Here is a 21346-nt window from a genome sequence, read left to right as displayed (position 1 = left end):
TAACTTTTGTTGTGAATTGGACGCTATACAGATTGATTGAGGGCTGCAATGAATACTTTTTCAATCAATCAATTGTTAGTCTATTAAAAGTAAAAAAGATGAGACATCAACTGTTTTGTTTTGTCTGACTAACGGTTCAAAACCCAAAGGAAATTATTTTTATGTCAGTTAATCAACTTATCATTTCAAGTTGGAGGACCAAATGCACACTCCCACTCATAAACAAGAGATTAACATGTTTTAGCTTTTAAAGATGTCTGAACTGTCTGCATGATTCATGAGACAGCTTTATACGTAACAAAATACTAATCTTCAATTTATTTTTAAAATACCCTCATTAGTTTGAGAGACATTGAGTTTTCAGAGAATTGAACTACATCTCAGAAAACAGAGTTACAATCTCCTTCCCCTTTACATAGGACACATTGTTATCAGGATCCACAGATGATTACATCTAGGCTGAAAGAGACTGAGATGAACCTTAAAGCTCCTAACATGACAGCATATGGATTTTGAGACAAGAATAAAATGAAGAATAACAGTTTTTGTCCTTTCATTTATTTTTTCGACAAAACATGATATATAATAGAAACAATACTACTCTGAGAAATGATGTCCTCGTCCTAATTTCAGACCACTGAGGTTATTCAAATTGTAATGTTCCTTTATACCGTTCAGCTGAAGTGTGTGTGTGTGTGTGTGTGTGTGTGTGTGTGTGTGTGTGTACCTGGAATATGCTGGCACCATAAGGAGTCCTCCATGCATTGAGCAGGTTGTCCTTCCCTGTGCTCACAAACCATTTTCCTGCAAACACACAACAGACATGTTGAGAATATAGTCTGAAGGTGTGTGTGCTCACACACACCGTCTTGTTTCGTTTGATCACTGAATAAAGATTTTTACTTTCAGCTAACGTGATGAATAACCTCCTCAAAGGCCGTAAAAACCTCAGAGGAAAACACCATTACATTAACAATCCTAAAATGCTCATAATGAAGGAGACTCACACCATTTCCACTCTGATAATTATTTAAATCACCCTCTGATTAATTACCCAACTGACTAGCTGGCTAATGATTTAATTAGTGACAGCAGAAGCTCTGAAGCAGCGAGTCTGGTCTGAATTAACCAGTTCTGTGGTGGTGGTGATATGGAGCAGTGCTGTGGGGGGTCCTGTGAGGGGAAATGAATACTGACAGTTCTGGCTAAAAGGCGATAGTAAAACCTCATTTATCTGAGCCTTAAACTTGAAACCAGCTGCTCTGCCCGACAGGCAGAATCATCCAAACTGAAGCAGCAATGACAAATTCCTCTAATGAGCCCATTTGTAAAATAACAGCTTCCTTACAGCTACAAGTCTGCTATGTGTAATTTAAACTGTACAGACAAATCTGACATGTGAACACAAAACAAACGCTCATGAATAAACAGCACTCATCAGAATTCTGACAAAAAATGTTCCAGAGCAAAAATAAACATGTTTAGTCACAACATCACCCTTCAAGTGACTCAACAACAGTCACTGAATGTTTTAATCATTTCAGCATCTACAGAAAACAGAGTCGTCTCCAGATGATATATTAGGCAACACAACCCAACAGTAACAAACTGTAGAAGATAAACTGATGCTATAGCTAGTGCTCGTCTGGACTGCAAAGACCATCTAGTGACTGTAGCAAAATGATGTCAGCAAAAACCAGAATTAGACACAAAGAAATCTACGTTCATGACATTTAACAACAGGACAGTAACTGGGATTTTAAAATTTCTCCCAACAGAATCCCTCCCACCCACCAACGACACTACGATCAGTATTTATTCATGTAATTATTCAATTACATTATTTGAAAAAATGTTTCTCTCTACATTATGGTCTAAATGGTGTTTAAAAATCCTCTCTACGCTGCCAGGTTTGTAATTCTGATGGAGAATACTACATCCCTTTCATTTTGGCCCAAAGACAGTCACGTTTAATTTAGTCTTAAAAAAATCACAATTAGTCTCAAACTGTAATATGGGTGTAAATATTCAGGATTGGCCGACTGTTTTTTTTCCCCAGGACCGATACTGATTATCAGTTATCAAGGAGACTGATAACTGATATATGGAACTGATATTAATTTGCAGTAAAAGTAAAAATCTCAGTGTCAATAGCCCTGATATTTGGCCGGGCCAATAATCAGTCGATCACTATTAACTAATGTAGATTTCTCCTGACCTCCATGTCCTCAATTATAGCTACTGCTCTGCTCAACAGTCATCCAATAACCATCAAGTCTGGACTGATGGCACCAAGTGGTGTGAAAGTATTTTTCTCATGCCATCATATGGCAACAACATTCGATTTTTCCAAACTAAAGTTGTGAAGTGTTGGAAATTTTGGTCTGACGTGGCCAAGATCCCAGGTCATGGTGTCATCAGAATCATGACAAATCTTATTCTGACACCCATGAAACTAAACAACAATTTAAGAGGGAGTCTACCAAAAAAAAAAAAAACCTCTCTTCCACTAAAAATGTTGTTTTTCTTCCCTGTAGGTCTGTGTTTGTGTGCTCACATGTATTAAGCAGACTCTTTGCCTGTGACTTACCACAGTAGGCGAACTTGAGTGAGAGGACACAGCTCTCGTGCAGGTGCAGCTGGTACTTGTCAGGCTTGGTGTGGTGAAGCACCTCCACATTGCTGCTCTCCATGCCCACAGCCAGCCACTCTCCAGTGGGACAGTAGCCAAGCGAGAAGATCTGTAACAAGGAAACAACACAATCTGATCAGCATCAAGCATCAACTATATTTAAACTTCAGAATAAAGTGTGTTTCACAACCAGCAATCACCTAAACCACTCTGAAGTGCGTGTGAAAAGATTCTCCCTACCTGTGAGGTAAAGTCGTGTTGCTGGAGCTGCCGTCCCTCCCTCAGGTCCCAGGAGCGAACAGTGTTGTCAAGCCCTCCGGTCCACAGTTTGGTCCCATCATGCGAGATATCGATGCAGCTGGCTCCATCTGTGTGGCCCTGGAACTGCCTGCAACAACACAAGACACCAAACATCAAGTCAGAAACAGAGGAGACAGCCTTTCCAACTCTGACAGCAACCATTTTGTTCTTCAAACACAAAGAGCTGTGTATTGAAGAATGCCTGGGGCACATTCCAGCTGAGTGAGTTAGGCCTTAACGTTTGCCACACTGACCTAACGAGGGTCTGGTTGTGGAGGTCCCACACAGCGATGTTTCCATCTGAGCAGCAGGAGAAGCAGACCTTAGCGTCGGGGCTTATGGCCAGTGCGTAGCAGGCTGGAGCAGAGGAAGTGAGCTCGGCCTTTATGCGGGGCGTCTGTGAGGCCAGGTCCCAGATGGTCAGCGTGCTGGCCTCGCCACCCACGATCAGGGTGCGGCCGTCAGGCAACAGCTTGCAGGAGCGGATGTAATTGTCCCGGTTCTAGAAGAGGAAACAAGTATCCGGACTGGATGTCATTTATCTGTCAATTCTCCAACACATGAAATGTCTTCGTGAATACGACAATTTCAGATTAAAAGGGACAGTTCACCCCAAAGTCAGAAATACATACTTTCCCTCTAATCTGTAGTGCTGGAAATCCTTGTAAAAGATGGAATTTTAATTTGGTGTTTTCAATTTTTAAAAGGGGCTTGGATTTTGTATAAAGTGCTTGAAATGTAATATTTGTTGCATGGGATTTTGAAAGCATCATTTTTCTTTGGTTTTTCACCCTTCTGTGGAGTGAAACATAAATTTGTTTACAGCAAAATAACATCTGATTTAAAGTGAAATAATAATTGAGTTTATATCATATATATATATATATATGTACTGTCCCTTTACGAACAAACTCAATTACGATTCTGTTGAGCTAAAGGAGATCAGCAGCACACATCAGTGTATCAATGTCAAGACCTTCTCTATTAAACTTGAGAGGAGCTGAGTGAAGTTTTTCGGCTGCTGCTGACTCCGTTTCATGTTTTAGTGAAGATGTGGATGTCAGCTTTAACAAGAGAAGCAGGGAAAGAGTGGCTCCAAGAGAGCAGGAAGACAGATCAATAGGACTGTGGAAGAAGCTCTTGGTCGAATTAAAACAGCACGCTGATAGCTTTATAAGACCAAACTGCACTCTGGACGCACCTTAAGGGTGTTGGAGGCCATATGAGTCGAACGGCATGAAGCCGAAGTATCAAAATGAGAAATGGGAGGCAGTTGGGAGGAAGTAATGAGCTGGGTAATGGCAGACAGGGTTGGCCAATCAGAACATCATTACTCAGCAGGCTTTTTTCCCCCCTCACCCAGGATTATTTCAGCACAGCAGTGAGACACTTTGCTGAATTATTCACATGTCTGTCTGTTGGGATCTGGGGGAAAGCTACAGTGGGATGTGGAGTCAGGCTACATTTGATGCTCAAGAAAATCTTAATGAAGGAGACCGATTGCAGAGACCTCAACATGAGCACATTATGTCTCTGCTCTGTTTGGACGCCTTGTTAGCACTTGAAGCATCCACTGTAATAACATTCTTCTGCTATGACTTCTAGAAAACATTAACGAGTAGTTACCAGGCAGTCGAGTTGGGACACCGGGCTCTTGCTGCCTGGTTGGCTGATGTCCCAGATCTTGACACAACCCTTGCCACCGGTGTAGACATGACGTGTGGGGTTGCTGATGGTGACGGCGCACACCACTTCCCCGTGGCTCAGCGTGTTGATCTGGCGAGCGTGTCGTGGGATGCCCGGGCCTATCAGTGCATCTGGAGGGAAGGGCACGGGCTGCATCTGACCATCCGCACTAACGTGAAAAGAATAAGCTCTGCAGAGGACAGAGGAATGAAAACATGGTCAGGTTGAAAGTAGGACGTATGTGCTATCTGTTAATAAGAAAAAACTAAATCCAACACTCACGGTTTTCCTCCAGAAATGGACGTGAGGCTGGCTGGCAGGCCTGGAGCTCTCATGTGAGGATGAGGGTCAAACCCCGCCTACATGAGCAAGAAGAGCAAAGAGTTAAGAAACAAACCTGCACAGATAAATTAGACTAAGCTAATATTCAAATTGAAAACTATGCTTCACTTTATCTGCTAACGCCCGGAGGAACTCTTGTACCATCGTTTCCAGGCAAATCCCTTGAAAGGCGCAGATTCAGCCTCGCTGCATACTGAGAAGCTTTACACAAGGCTACAACATCCCACTTGCTAATGCTAATGAACGCCTGGGAGATTTTCAAACACGGAGATGCATTTTGGGGGTAGAGCCTTTTTTAAAGCCTTTAGAATGCTAACTAACTGACTAACATCAAAGTAAAGGAGCCAGGCCGTCTTTGTACTTTCTCATTATGTACACAAAACAAGCAGCAGCCAGCCAAGCAGAAATATTCACAATGAGTTATGGAAATACACGCTGAATGCTTAAGTTACTCAAAGACTTTACAACCTACAGCCACGGAGGATAATTCATGCAGATGCTGCTGAGGGCTTGTTGTGTCAAACTGATGGAGGTGGAATATATGAATGAATATATGTAAAGAGGAAAATCTGGAATAGTTACAATTGGTGAGCGTCCATAGGCGGCAGCAGCTGCAGCACTCATCTGTGGTGAGATGAGACCAGGATAGACGCCTGGGCTGGTCAGGGATCCGTTCATCTCATGATGACCCATCATCGCAAACGGGCTGGCGTAGGAGCCCGCGATGGACAGAGGTGTACGCAGGGCAGAGCCGGCTAGAGAAGAGAATAGAAGATTTTAATATATTTATAGAAACTCTGCAGAACACAAGACAATATTTAACAACTGGAAACACTAAACATTCAGTACATCAAGTGAAGGGCTGCCACTAACGATAAATTCCTTTGTTATTCAATTCCATCTGTGATATTATCGAAAGCTCCAGAGCAGATACTAAAGGGACTTTTTTATAGATTATTTTGTTAACTTTTGTTTCCACGGTCATGAATAAACTTTAAATCACAGGATTATTTCATCATCAATGAATCTGCAGATGAATTGGTCTATAACAATCCCCATCAGAGTTTCCTAAAACCCAAACTGAGGTCATTAAAATGATAATTTTCAATAATTTTCCAACTAGAGCTCCAGAACCTCAGAAAGGTGTTCGAATTGGCTCCTCTACACGCTACGATTACCCATAAAACCCTTCTCTGTGTGGGTTCATAAAGACATTAACGTGTGTCTTTGGAAAAAAGCATAACTCCAGCTCTAGTCATTTTTCAAAAATATAGCGTACTTTTTGTCAGTCAATGATTTGTTTTAGTTTTTAAATATTCCTTGAAAAAATGTCTTGACAAAAATAATACCACTAAAATCATAATTATGTCCCTGTAGAAATGTGGCAGTGCCCCTATCTGCAGAGACCCTGCCCTCTGCGTATATTTTTTTTTATAGTATTTTGTTGTATTCGGGAAAATTCTGGGTGTCAACCTTTGGGCACTGTTGTGTACCTCCTAGCCAATAACAGTGCTAGATCAGGGCTTTATTGAAACCAGGTTAAAGGCAAGTCTCTGTCTCTCCTTTACTCTCATGCTGTTATGGATTACTGCGTGTCTGTTTGACTGAGAGTGGGGCTGAGCTACACACACACACACAAGCAGAGGCAGAGCAGAGAGGCAAATACAGAGCCAAAGTCACATCCCTTCCTGTTCACCTCATGGGACCTTATTTTGGAAGATATGTATGGTAGTGAATGGAGAGAGAGACAAATCACTTTTTGATCCTGTTTAAATTGTGCCATGAACTACACATATGATGTTTGTCATAAAACGAATGAAATATAAGACTGTTTATTTGTGCTTTAGGCGTAACCACTGTGAAACAATCAGAAAATGCAACATTATTTATCTGACTCACTGCTTTGTTCTCTCTTGCTCACTGTACCACTGCTGCTCTCTCTCAGTCTCGACCATTGAGCCGGTGTTTACCACAAACAACAACAAATCCTACATTGTAAACCTATAAATGAGTGTGACAGTGAAGGTGTTTACATACCTAACGCCTCCATGCCGGGTGGTTTGCCCATCGTAAGAGGCCGCAGTCCTGGAGTGGTGCTGGTTCCTGGTGTTGGGGCCTCATTTCTTGGTGTAGGTGTGTTGGACTTCAGGCTCGGTGTAGATGACTTGTCATTCTGAAACAGAGATACTATTTAACCTCTGGGTGCAACTTTGTTTTATGTCCTTTTACTCACAGTTGTAAGTTCACATACTCTCAGACACACACACGAAAATGAAACGGCGTCCAAGCCAAGAGTTTAAAAAAAATCCACCAGTGAGTCAAAAATACCCCCACTGGCAGGGAAATCCAGAGTGACAATCTAAGTGGACGGCTCAAGGTAATCCAATCTAACACTGACACTTCATTACAGCCATGGTGGGTGTGTGTGTGTGTGTGTGGTGGGGGTAGAGGCATAAACCTTTGCTTAGAAGTCAAGCTTGTTAAGAGTGGCTAGACAAGCAAGATGGTGGGCCAAACACTTCTCTCATAATTAATCCATCTTTCATCCTTTGCAGATCGAGTTCGAGGACTTGGGAGGGGGGGGGTGTCACAGACTAATGAGGGACAGAGAGAAGCTGGGTGTCATGCGAGGTGGAGTGTGGTGATGTGGGCTACAAATCTATCCTAATCCTTAGCAAAATGGTTTATGTAGAACCGATGCATGAGGATTGTTTGAGCCTGGTTAGTGAGGGTTTCAGTATTAGAGAGAAAACTGGGGGGGAGGATGAGACGAAGCAAGAAAAGAGGGAGACAGCAGTTCCCTCGCCGCTGTGTCTCGGGGTTATTTACAGCCTTGGGTCGAGGAAGAAATGACCATTTATTGGGTAAGCCATAAAGGAGATTGAGAGGAGTGAGCCACAGGGTTTGATTTCCTGAGAGTGCATCCACCCTCTGCCCCTTCAAGCCCCTCATAGCAGCCAACTGCTAAGCCTCCTGCGTATTAGTCCTTCACAGACACCCACTCCACTTGACAAATGCCCTCTAGTCTGTCAGCTCACCCTTCACCCCCTCCACTGTAACCTCCTCATTTCATCTTCTCTCTAACACTCACATGGGCGTGGTCCTTGGCTTTGGAGGACGGCGTGCTGCCCGAGGAGGCGACCGAGGCAGGGCTGTTGGGGGCAGCGTCCTTCTTCAGGACTCGTGATTTATCCAGGCCGTTCTCTGGAGGAGAGTGAGCCGGGCTGACTCGAGGGGTGGCCGGATCCTACAGAGTTAAACGAGACAGACAGAGAGCGAGACTGAGCAAACAGACCGGAGGAAAGCCACTGGCATGTACATGTAGGTCAAACAAACTGGGGCCTCATGTGCAAACACAGATAAATATACCCGTGCGTGCTCGTACGCTGCCTCATACACATACACACACTTTTCATTCACCTGTCACTCCCTTTTCTCTTTGTGTTCTTTGTCTTACTTTCTGCATGAATGGCAAAAGAAATACAGCAAGTAAGCACACACTCATGACACGCACGCACGCGCACACACACACACACACACACACACACACACACACACACACACACACACACACACACACACACACACACACACACACACACACACACACACACACACACACACACACACACACACACACACACACACACACACACACACACACACACACACACCCAATATTATGACAGACTCGTTGCTGTGAAAGGTGTCGAGGCTTCGACAGGAAAATGACAAAAGAGCCGTGTTTGGTCCACAGTTAGGAATGTGGCTGAGCAGCTCGGTTGAAACACAGTCTTACCTCATTGGAAACATCCACCACCAGGTCGTCACTTTTGTCTCCGTCACTGTCCTGAAATCAAGGATTGACATGTTTGGTTTACTGGGAGACCACAAACAGTGATACATTTACAGTTTTTTGGACCACTAAATCAAAATGAAAGACCACACCAGATTTATGGACTTTGAAACCTGTTTTTACTGGAAAATTGAGCAAACCGTATGATTTGTTTATTATTTAAGATACTGTATATAGACAGGAAATCAAACTGGTAACACTTCATTTTCCTAATAATCACAATTTCTTGAAAGTTTCCTGGAAAGAACTGGGTAACTTGGTAGTATAGTTATATAATTATAATAATTATAGGGAAAAACAGACACAGTTTTGAGACTCTTGTACATTTATTGATATCCAGTGGAATTTCACTGAAAGAACCAGTCCATTTGAGCTCATAGTAAACTTTATTTAACAAACTAAAATATGAACCAGCTTAGCTTTTAATTGCAACTAATTAATTGGAAGTGTACCAATACTGTCTGTATTTTACCTATATCTGGAGCCAAATTCAATTTCTTTCCGGTAGACTTTCTAGGACTTATAAAACCCCATAAAATGAATCAATCCCAAAACTGTGATGGTCACATCATGACATAACGGGTAATACACCATTTTTGAACAGTCTTCCAGATATATATTGGTTTGCTTTATGTCCGTCCTGAATTCTTACATTTTTCCCATCAATAGTGGTCTCATATAATGAGTTAATTAAAATTCGAGCAAAAACAAGCTCAGGACCCCACAAACAATAACAACCAATAAACACTCACATATCTGCTCATGCTGTCTTTGTCGTCCACTTTGCGTTTCTTGGAGTCGAGGCCGTAATCTGAAGAGCCGCGGTGCTTCTCGCTCGCTGCCCGCAGGCTGTCTGACGGCGACACGGAGTTGTTCTGCCAACAACAATAACATGCAGCCAGAAAACATCAGTCTCCAGTTCACTCTGAGTGTGATTTACCTTTGACCATTAGTATTCTCAAACAACTGTCAATAACCGTATGATGTACTGAATATTGTGTAGACTTGCAGCTACAGCCAGCACTGTGATCTTACTCCATCTTAACCCATCCTGACATGACATGGCATGACAAAATGTGTGCAAGATGTCAGTGACTAAAGAGCATGTCCTGTGAATGTTTTGGGCCTAAATGCAGACAGCAACAAACTCGCAGAACCCAGAAAATCCAGAAACTACCAAATGGTGTGTTTAAGTCCAGACATAGCTCTGGAGCCTTTTCGTTTGTCAGAGCTGTGACAATATTGACTGTAAGGCTAAACGGACAATGCGCCTGGACTGATTTGGGATAGAAGGTGCAGAAGAGGATTCTGGGACAGCTTAGCCTTTCTGCTGCTGCTGCCAAGGCAATGGAGCAAGAAGGAAACAGACGGGGCAGCTGAGCAAACCCACAAACACACAGAACGCCTTTAGAAGACAAAAGCATTAACTCGCAAGCTAGGTGATGCATGGGGCAGACCGAGCAGAGGTGGAGAGGAAATGTGAGGTGGGAGCAGAGAGCAGCATGGGATATTTACACACACACACAACCTGACATCTAATCCTCTTGTAGACCCTCACAGTGACCTGGTCGGAGACACGCTTGAAGCAACTTAAACAATTTAAACCAAACACAGCTTACATTCCTGACTGCACTTTTTACATCTGTGGCATGCAAGTACATGTATATAACAACAGAAGTGACCAGGATCTGACTGTAAAACCATTGTTAATGACTGCTATAGAGTTCCTGAGTGTGTGTGTGTATGCTGTGGCAGGTCAGTGACAAAACAGCAGAAAATGACAGCAGAGTTCATGAAAATCAACCAGAATCACAAAAAAGAGGACGGAAAGAAAGGGGCCATTGAAGGAACCTGGACAAGAGTGCAATGTGAAGACACAAAGAGGGTGTTGCCAGCAGAGAAAAGAGCCATGAAAGAGGCAGAGTGAGAAAATGAAAAAAAAAGAGGAAGAAAGACAAGAGAGCAAAACAGGAAAGGAACTTGGCAAGCAATGAGAGCGTAGCAGTGTGGCAATGAGTTCTCCCGACTAGTGGGAATGCCCGGACAGGCTGGCACTCTCTCAGAAGCTGCAAACAGGGTTTTTGTAGTCTGGGCACTGGCGTGGTGGGGTAGCACTGCCAAACAGGCCGACAGGCAAGAAGAGAGGGAGGAGGAGGAGGGGGTGAAGGCGAGCAAACCCTGAGGCCAGCCCACACTGTCAGGCAGCTCAACAGATCCCTGCCTTCATCAAAAAAACAGAAAGATATGATGAAAGAAAGAGAAGGAAGATGTGTTGGCTGCAAATGACAACAAGAGAAAGAAGAGCAGCAGAGGAAGGTGAAAGTCTGAAAACTGAGTGAAAGGATGACATTAAAAAAAACCTGAGCTGAGGAGAGTGACAGTAAAAAAAAGCACTGGTCTGGCAGTTTGGCACACACACTCGAACCACCACCACCAGCAGCCAACCCAGCAGCAATCTGCCATTTCCACATCCCTCCTTCTCCAGTCAAAATATGGAAATTTGTTCAGTTACTGTTGTGGAAAAGAAATCCACAGAGTTTTAGTCTGGCTCGGTGTGAAGATGCTGTCCGACAGATAAAAATCTCCTACAGCATTACAGCCTGTCTGTGTATCTGAGCCTGTGGCCTTTAAAGGATTGCTTAGACTCAATAACCCTGCACTTGCCTCCAACTCTGGTATCAGATGACCTGAGAGGTCAAGAGGACAGGAAGACTGCGTGCGTGTGTGTGTGTGTGTGTGAGTCTGCAGTGGGGAGATCAGGTAGGGTAGTATGGCAGCCGCTCGTCACCATACGAGATGGGGGAAGAGTTTGGGTTCCCTTCAGACATGAGTGGGCTCATTCAGGATGGCCAGTCAATGGGAACTCAATCTGGCTGAGCAGATCCAACAGAGCGTTACGCTCCAGCTAACTGAGAGCTTTAAGCCAGTCCAATAAACAAGGACTTCAACATGAGAAGGAAGAGAGAGAGCGATAAAGACAGCGAGAGGCAGAGGGGGAGAGAAGAAGTGGTGCAAAGGAGTAAATGAGTGAGATAAGAAGACAAAGAGTGCAGAAAATAAAGATATATACAGAAGAAAAGGAGAAAGGCAGATAAAAGGAGCTGAAAAGGATTTAGGTATTGGACACATGCAAGAGTGAATCCTCTAAAGTGGTGAGGGAAGAAGAGACGGAGAGTCAAAGTCGCTTTTAATTGTGCTGAAATTAAAGGAGGTAGCTGACTGCTAATCCTCGCCCAGTGATTGGAGTCATTTTCCACCTGGATTAGATGGCACTGGCTTATTTGGCCAGACTTCATTATTTGATTTCAGTCAAACCCCAGAGTACAAAAATGTGTGTGTTCTTACACAGAGAGCATGAATTTCTATTGAACAGTGGGCTTAAAGTCTATGTAAAGTACACCTAATCACCAAACACGGTGAGCCAGACACCGGCAAAGTCAAGACACACAGGAGACGGAGAGTCAACGTACCGTGCTCGACTCGCGTTCTTTCAGAGGAATGGCCAGGGGCGAGTGAAATGATGAGGGGCCAGGAGGGACAAAAAGCAAAACACAAATTAGTACGGGTGTCACCGCGACTCAGCACACCAATCAGACAACAGTAATAACATCATTTTCAGCAAAAAGGATTACTCTCATGCAGAATTAATTCTGCTACTCCTTTCTAATAAGACACATTTAATAGAGAAGCTATAACTAATAGATTTATTAATGCTTAATAAAACATTTACTGATGCTTCATAAATCAGTTATAAGCCATTACTGAGGTCAGCTTGAGTATTTGGTTGTGAAACTCAGGTGGTTATCCAGAGTATCTGATATCGCTGCGTTGGTGTTGTTCCTAGAACCTCATAATTAATGTTGCTCCAGGACCATCAATTCAACCTGGCAAAAAGCAACAAAAGCCTTGTTTGCATGGGACTGATATCATCACTGGAAATCTGTGTTTGGCGAAATAATGTAGGTAATATTCTGTGAAATTTTTATTTTACAAATTACAGACATCGCAGATTCGCACAGGATTAGGATTCCAAACGCCCTACACCATTATTACAAATGTTAAAATCGTGACACCCCTAATATCTATGAGGCATTAGTAAATGATAATAGCCAGTTATAAAGCCATTAGTTACAACATTTACATCCTTTATATAGAGTGACTTATTAGAAAATGGGACCATAATTTCTAATGACACAAAGCTACAAAACGTGTTAAAACTCCACCAGCAGCAGTGTTCAATCTTCTACAAACTCTTTCCTGTTTCCTGTATAAACTACACTTTTACCTCCGTACATAAATCATACAGTGACTTGTTTCTATGATAAATGTATCTGGCTTGTAAAACCAGTTCTTGGCAGGTACAAACAGCCATCAGTACTGCAGCGCTGCAGGCGGTGTGTGTGGCAGGCTGTGCTCCTCACCTCTGTGCTCCAGGTCGTGGTGGTTCTTCTCATCCTTCACAGGCAGGTGTGCCTGGCTGCCAAGAGCGCCCAGAGCCAGCAGGCCAGAGCCAGCGCCCGTCACAGGGGGGAGTCCGGGTGGCTGCAGGCCTGAAGGGTGTGGGGGCAGCTGTACCGGGGGGCCGTGGGCCGCGTGAGAAAGGTGCTGAGCCTGAAGCTGCTGCTGCTGTAAACAAACACAGACAGACAGAGGACAAGTGGGTCGGCTGGGAAGTGAATCCATGAATGACTGCACTCTACTCGTGCATTAGAGCCGGCTTTGACAACATTTAGTTCAAGGCCAAACCGTTTATGCATAATAGCAGCCTGACAGTGACTGCCAACATGCTTGATCCAGCTCATTCACTGTGTGAGGGGAAAAAACGGATTCTGTTCATCGCTGCAGACGTTCAGTGTGAATATCATCTGGCTCAAAGTGTTAGACAGCAGAACACATTCATTTACAAAACATTTCTGTGTCATTATTATTACACAATCTCCCATTCTCAACATCTTTAGCATTTGGATGTGCATTATAATCCTGAAATTGACCATGTATTAACATCATGAGGCAGCAATAGGTCATATTTTAACAGCATTTTTGCTGATTTATCACTTAAAAAATAAACACTAATTATAATACTTTGTTTAATGAGTGTGCTAGGACAGCAGTGCAACAAACTGTTTTTTTTCATCTGTCGACTATTTTTTTGGATTGCTTAATCAACTCAAGTCTGTAAATGCCAGAAAATAATGAAAAAAGGTCATTAACGCTCTCCAGAACCCAAACTGATATAATTAGATGGCTCATTTTGTTAGTCTAAGATGCAAATATATTCAATTTACAATGATTGGAACAACAAACAGAATATCTGATGGTGAACAAGAATTGATGTTGAGTGACGAATAGTTTCAGCCCAAAGTTGACTGAATCAGCTCTGTGCAGAGTTTGTGCCTCCGAAAAGACCTTTAGGTTTACACTACACATGATACTCTTCAAACTTGGGTTGGGCGATATGCTAAAATTTACTAACCAGCAAATGCCAGCATAACAGCCAGCCATTGCAGATATATTTGTGCTACTGTGTTAACTCACTGAACAAGTCTGTCAGCGGCCCTCACTTGTTCTTCTGACCAGCAAAATATGATGATGAAAATTGTCTAAAAAACCACCACAAAACTGCAATTAAGCTCGCAGGATGTTGGAGAAAAAAAAACTGACATTGAGATATTTTGGTTTCCTGCGATGTGAGTGCAATCTATTTAACAACCAAGTCAGCCCAATTTCTTCTCTTGTTATAGAAAATGAGAACTTTGCGGCTTTTGCAGCAAAAAGTTGTAGCTGGATGTTCATTCGTCTTACTTGATAGTAAATGTCCTGCGATGTGACTATTCCTCATGCACACAAGGAGATGTGATGCTAAAACAATATATTGCTCAACCCTACCAGTGACAAGCTCATCCAGTCACGCCACCCTATTTCATACCTCTTCACTTCTGCTACACGTGCCACTGTTGCATTACAAATTGCTTCTCGTTTCTTATTTAAGGTACGAGACCTTTACGTGACAACTATGTTTGACTTGACAACATGTCTCCCCTGCTCAGACTTGCTCACGCCCCAAACCACTGCGCTTCAATCATAGCTGGGACAGTTAAAAATCAATACGTCTACACTCGAAAACCTCAAAAGCTTTCAACACTCTGGAAAACCAAGCAAGCATGCCCACTCCTGCAAAATGCTGTTAAGCACAGACACAGAGGAGAACACACACACCTCCCAAGAGGCCGTGGAGGTCTGTGTGTGAGAGAGGCAGCCAGAGAGGAGTGAGTAGATAGACAGGAGTTAAATAGCCACTCAGGAAAGAGGGAAGCAAGTGCTTTAAAACAAGGTTAAATAACACTTAGCACATCCATCAACTGCCTCTCCAAAAAGAAAAAAAAAAACATGATTGCTATTCTGCTTGCTAGATAGAACTTCAATAACCTCATCCATACATTCATTACATGAACCAGACGAGGATATATCTGGTGGCTTACCACATTTAAAGGTTTATTTAGCAGCTGGCCATTATTCAGTCAGCTCATTACGTCGAGCTGGACCCGAAATCGTACAATGGATGGCGGCAACTGAGGGGCGGCATTGTTAATCGATATTGTACTGGTGTGCCGAGCAGCCTATTTGTTGTGAAGACGGAAAAGTGAGCGAAAAGAGAGAAAGGGGCAACCAGAACAAGAAAGGAAGGGAGAGGCAGAAGCAGAAAATAACAAGAGAATGAAAGAGAGAGGGATTGAGGCAGGGACGTCCCTATTGAGCGTGCCTAATGAGGAAAAGCGTGCAGGGATCATTATCAAGAAGCCTCATTAACGAGCTATGGCTGAGGAGAGGAGCGAGGAGAGACGAGGGAGGGAGAGAGGGAGAAAAAGAGGGAAAAAATTCAGAAAATAAATTGCTTCCAATTCAATATTCATGGATAAAGAGCTGGCTTCCTTTCACACTTATCTTTTTTCATTATGTGTAAATGCAGCCGCAGCTCAGGCAACTTCCACAGGAAACAGGCAATTAAAGTTAACTAGGCGAAGCTGGCTCCCTGCAGAACAGTACTGTCAGGTGGAACAAGCGTCAACAGCAGCAGCACAAACCAGCTGGCAGACTGGCTTAATAAGTCTGGCAATGATCGCCACATTACCTACTTATCCTGTGCTTTACAACAGCGTCTGGGGCTCATCATATTTTCTGCATTTGTCGTGACAAAGATTAGACCACACTGATTGATTTCAGTATTGGAAAACGATCGAGACACACGAAATGTTAGTTCTGTCAAATCTGTGACACCTAAGAGAGGCAGACAAAGGATGAAAATATCCAAACACACCCGAGTCATGCTTTGTCTCCTTGAAGGATCATCTGACTTCACAAAGACACATGTTAGACTGCCAGCAAGCAGTTAAAAACAGATTATTTCTCTATGTTTGGTAACTTCACTGAACACTGACCATGAAGGCTGGGTAGACACTATGAGGCGGCTGCTGCTGCTGGGTGAAAGGAGAGAGGAAGAGGAGAAATTCATACAGAAATGAGCAAGCATACTGCAACTAGAGATTATTTCCATTATCAATTTATCTGCAGATATTTTCTTGATACACAGATTCATCTTTTGAAGAATTTGGGAAGGAATTTTCACTTTTTAATCCAAACTGACGTCTTCAAATTGCTTGTTTTATCCAATCAACAGCCCGGAACTCAGAAATATTCAGTTAACTATCAAAGGTGGCAAAGAAAAACATCAAATATTCACATTTAAGAGGCTAAAGGAAGCAATTTTCTGTCTCTAATGACAAAGCTAATGATCTCAAGCTAATATCTTATTTTAAACATACAAGTTTAAATTTGGTCATCTATGCAAGATAAAAATCATGATATGTCCATGAACCATCATCCTGAAACATTGACAAAACCTCAGACAGTAACTGCTTGTAGTAAATAAGTACATCCAGTCAAACCATGTGTCACTGTGGACGCTTTTACTTTATAAAAATGCCTAAACTCTCAAACCAGATGGAAATATGTAACTTCCTCTATAAACATCCAATAAAAACATGCACTTTTTCCCACACAGATCACTGTTCGCAGATGAGTGACATCAAAAACAGACCCAGCCAGTTTAAAAGTGTTCGTTGTGTGTTCCTCAGATTAGTATTTACATAAGGGTTGAAGATACGCAGCACAGCACCTGTAACTGACTCGTTAGCCTTATCGGAGTACAATCTCACCCTGTGTAGAACTCATGTAAATGAGACAGTGCCTCTGACACTTGTCAAATCAAACTCAATCATATGTCACCTCTAACCAAAACGTATGCAAAACACAGTGCGGGACAGAGGAGACTTGTTTGCATCTTTGTCTTACTTTCCCTCAAAGTTAAATATTATGGAAAATAATGTGTTAACATCGACAAGAAGCAACATGTCATCAACACGTGGAGTTCTCACGCTGTCTCACCTCTGAGTCAATCTACAGGTTTTTATGTGTCCTGCTGCCAGTTTCACTTACATTTGATGGACATTAATAGACATTAAGATACGCAATTCCAACCTTTGTAATATACCGTATATTTTATTCAAAATACAGATAGAAAGTTTGGGCGTCACATCACAACTCATGACAATAGTGGACCTGTTGATTGTTTATGTCTGTCATCATCCCGTATTATATTACACTTAGGACACAAAATTATAAAGACAATGTGGCAAAGGTGACTTTGATCCCTGCACGGATGGACTGGGATATATATGGGATTTACTGATGGGGAAATTGTTATATCCATATGTGCTCTCTTCATATCACCAGACCACTTTGATGAAAACAGTAATTTACCTCACAGAACTAAGAAGTTCACAGTCTATCACTGCCTCTATCGGTTAGTCTGTTTGTAACTTTGACATTTTAACATATTAATACATCATAACTGACTGGACTGGAGCCCTGGGACAGGTAGCTGAGACAAACCCGGTGATTGGCTCGCGGACCGGTAGAGAAAGATTGCAGCCAGTGCTTCAGTGCTACACCAGAGGCCCCTGGGGCCCTCTTGAAGGGGCCTTTTTTCTGCCAGTCCCTGTCCTGCCTGGTCTATGGTAAGTATCATTTTTACGTGATGATATATCTGTGTTGCGGATTTGCATATGAGCATACTATCGTAATTTGTTTCCCTGCCAGTGTGAATAGTTTTGATACAAAGTCCCTGGCAAGTTTTTTTGTATATTCATATCATTTAGTCATCACTTCCCAGTGTAAAGGCCCTTAATAGTCTTGTTTTGTCCAAGAGTTGCACCATTTGTACATCAAGTGACCAAACATCGAGTCCTGATCCCAAAGTTGAAAAAGATCTGCCGCATTTGGCCTTCAGCTGCGAGGAAAGGATAATTCGGTTGGGCATTTGGGGGTACTTTAATGTAATGTGTATACTGGAAGTGTGTCTGTGTTTGTGTGTAGGCTCAAATCTATTTTCTGATCTGCTGTATGAAACTGCCTCAGCCTGATTCTCTCTGAATATCACTTTAATGACAAACACCACGGCAGCTCCGCCTCACTCACACTGTGGGGACATGGAGATTGATCACCTGCCATGTCTTTGGCCCGATAATTAAAGCCTGTTTTTCCTGTGTGTTAGTGTGTGTGCGTGTTCTGTCCTGCCCTGCCCCCCTTAATGAAGACAGGGTCACTCCTGTTGTGGACAGTCTCTCTGAGCTGGTTGGGGGGAAAAAAGAAAAAGGAAACAGGAAGTAATTACCTAGAAAAGTGGGGGTTGTGCTCCTGGCTCATTTACCTTAATAGAATTTCAATATCTGCCTCTCATTAGACTTGACCCCCAACCACTGGGACTGGCTAACCGCTGACTCACCTCTGCTACAGAGGGCTAATCAAAAGGGTCAGTCCTCCATTTAGGTCCAAGCTGGCTATTAAAAAATCAGATAAATAAATCCAGATGAAAGACCAAAGCACTAGGAAGTACATTTGGCCGGAGTGGATTTTTGAGTGTTTAGGTTTGTGGCTACAATTAAAAGGTCAATTACTGATTTTTGAAGTGCAATATTTTCTTCTATTAAAGTTTAGAATGCTGCAGATGCTCTCCATTGACTTTTTTGTTAGAAAAAAATGTACGTTTTACGTAATCAGGATTTAAAAAACCCCTGAAAGCTAAAAGTCGTTTTTGACTCTAAAAACCTACTGAGAAATACCACAGTACTGAAGCAGACATAATGCAGCATAAACATCATGCTGTTCAGACTGTAATCACATGCAACTGAGTGGGAAAATAATGTTTTCCTAAAATTTTATCAACTTAATGTTTTATTGATTAATCCAGAAAATAACTGGTAGATGAATTAATGACAATAATTATTTGGAGCCATAGCAACAACTAAAATGGGCTAGCATTGGTTGAATTTCGGCCGCAACTATTATTTTCACTATCGATGAATCTGCCGATTATATCCATTAATTGATTGATCGTTTAGTCTGTTAAAATCAAAACTGTTACAAATTCTCATCATAATTTCCCAATAGCCCTTAAATGACGCGTTCAAATCGCTTCTTTTGTCTAACCAACAGTCCAAAACCCGAAGGCTGTTGTGACTCCTCACATTTAAGAACCTAGAATCAGCTAATGTTTGACATTTTTACTTTAAAAACTGACTGAAACGATATCGATCAAAATAGTTGGCAACTACTTTTCCTTCAAGTCAACTAATTATTGCAGCTCTGGTGCAAATCCTCCAAAGTCAGAATAACTAGAGTTTTTCCTCTTCTTCATATTCTGCCAACATTACTTGAGTGCAGCCTAAATTTTTCATCCACTACACTTTCCAAGTGTTCTGTAGCTGCTACGTCCACACTGATGTAATCTCTGTTGCGATCACAGAGCTTGTCCCAACCTGACCGCTCTAATTCCTCCTGCTATTGGGTCAGAGGTAGAGGTAAGCCTGTTGACTGGGACCTTTTATCTAATTAAAGTGCAGTCAAAGTGAAATCTGAGAAACAGCATGATCTGATCTCAGCCAGCAGTCTGTTACTATATATCAGATGCACTATGACTCTGCCTGAGAGGAGAGAATCAGAGCTGCTGTAGGAGGTGCAGCCCGTGTGCTGACAGGTCACAGTTAACCAACAATCTCAGACGTCACAGCAGTGAACACCATAATGACAGCACATTGCAAACATTTTGAACTCAAATAAAAACATAATAAACCACTGCAGACAGGGGCAAGTTTGCACTTCTGAAGAGGACATGGCATTGCTTGTCTTTTTTCAGTCTGAACATTCAAATGTCACAGACAGGAGGAAAATGCTGCAGATTAATACACTAGGCTCTTACTCCATTTTCACTCCTATTTTCCTCCTGAATCTATTGCCCTTTCCCAGGCTATTCTCAACATGAAACACTTCAGCTGAAGCATATAAAGGTGAAATAAACCCGTAAGCGATATGTAGCAAGTTTAAATAGCCTCTATGTGTCTGTATCAGAAGTGCCGGTCCTCTTCTGTGCGTGCAGTTTTGCCCCTGGCCTCAGGTCAAATGAAGGAAGAAAAAGGGGGTATACACACAGTGAGAGGCAGATTGGGAAGTCCACGTACCCCGATGATAGCATTCAGCTCAGTCATTGTCACCTGCTTGGCTCGCTCAACAGCCTGAGCCACCTGCTGTTGATGCTGCAGGACACAAACACAAAAGATTAGATTCCTGATGGAAAAGAATTCATTAAAGAAAACTGAAAAAAGAACATATTCTGGCATGTACTGATGGTGTAACTACACACGACAACAAATAGGCATCATTTCTCCCACAAATGAATATTCAGGCTTCATCTACTCAGCCTCGTGATGATGGAAATTCAGGTAAATTTTTGTAGTTCAAATCGATTTGGGGTCTGGTCTTTCAGAGACTTGGATTGTGCCTGACGAGCTGTATGGAGCCATTTTAAGTTTTTTTTTTTTTGTTTCTTTTTTAATGTTTTAAAACAAGTACCCATCTACTTTAGTTGTTTAGGAGAATGCTACAACACTCTTTTGCTGTGAAGCTCCAGAAATGTTTTGTGGACTACAAAACTTCACCTGACTTTCCATCAGTATGAGGGTGAGAATGACTTAATTTTCACTTGTGGGTGAACTGTGAACAAGAGTGAAAAAAATAGTATAAAAATATACTCAATACTGCACAACATCATTTACTCCCTACTTAAAGTCAAAAATACAACAGCTTAAAGCTCATAGTAGGTACAATATCATATACAAGAATGATGGATGCTAATATGTTGACAAATGATCAATCAGTTTCTACCCATGTAGGCGTTTTCAGCAGCGGTGTCATCCCAGTGACAGGGTCTCGACTAACCACCCTCAGTTTCCTCAACAGTTACTGAATATAACATAGTGATTGACACTCACCTCTTGTGACAAGAACGGCATGATCTGAGCCAGAATTGCATTGAGACGTTTGGCGATCTCAGTCTGTAGAAGGAGGGAGAGATGATATTAGATATCAGTATACTGCACTGCACGGCCAACACTGTAATTAAGCAGTTCAACTACCTA

At 42.3% G+C, this 21346-nt stretch overlaps 1 protein-coding gene across 13 annotated transcripts in view; it reads right to left on the bottom strand.

The window, feature by feature from the left end:
* tle3b (TLE family member 3, transcriptional corepressor b) overlaps nucleotides 1-21346 on the bottom strand; it is a 148585-nt gene that overhangs the window by 1936 nt on the left and 125303 nt on the right. For 4 of the 13 annotated variants that reach the window (XM_084350906.1, XM_084350905.1, XM_084350907.1 and 1 more), the window contains 16 exons: nucleotides 21200-21262; nucleotides 20360-20464; nucleotides 16253-16291; nucleotides 13239-13442; nucleotides 12287-12346; nucleotides 9569-9691; nucleotides 8760-8810; nucleotides 8052-8207; nucleotides 6998-7133; nucleotides 5543-5715; nucleotides 4901-4977; nucleotides 4559-4808; nucleotides 3187-3434; nucleotides 2873-3020; nucleotides 2591-2741; nucleotides 728-804 (listed from right to left, as the gene is read on the bottom strand). In XM_084350906.1, the coding sequence (XP_084207032.1) occupies nucleotides 728-804; nucleotides 2591-2741; nucleotides 2873-3020; nucleotides 3187-3434; nucleotides 4559-4808; nucleotides 4901-4977; nucleotides 5543-5715; nucleotides 6998-7133; nucleotides 8052-8207; nucleotides 8760-8810; nucleotides 9569-9691; nucleotides 12287-12346; nucleotides 13239-13442; nucleotides 16253-16291; nucleotides 20360-20464; nucleotides 21200-21262 (2061 nt within the window). Of the gene's footprint in view, nucleotides 1-727; nucleotides 805-2590; nucleotides 2742-2872; nucleotides 3021-3186; nucleotides 3435-4558; nucleotides 4809-4900; nucleotides 4978-5542; nucleotides 5716-6997; nucleotides 7134-8051; nucleotides 8208-8759; nucleotides 8811-9568; nucleotides 9692-12286; nucleotides 12347-13237; nucleotides 13443-16252; nucleotides 16292-20359; nucleotides 20465-21199; nucleotides 21263-21346 lie in introns of all 13 variants that reach the window. The other 9 variants (XM_084350912.1, XM_084350901.1, XM_084350908.1 and 6 more) reach the window with 9 other exon arrangements.

The sequence above is a fragment of the Pagrus pagrus genome (genome assembly GCF_965226575.1).
Source record: "Pagrus pagrus genome assembly, chromosome: 1".
In the NCBI taxonomy this organism is placed as follows: domain Eukaryota; kingdom Metazoa; phylum Chordata; class Actinopteri; order Spariformes; family Sparidae; genus Pagrus; species Pagrus pagrus.
This window is presented reverse-complemented; position numbering and strand designations above follow the sequence as displayed.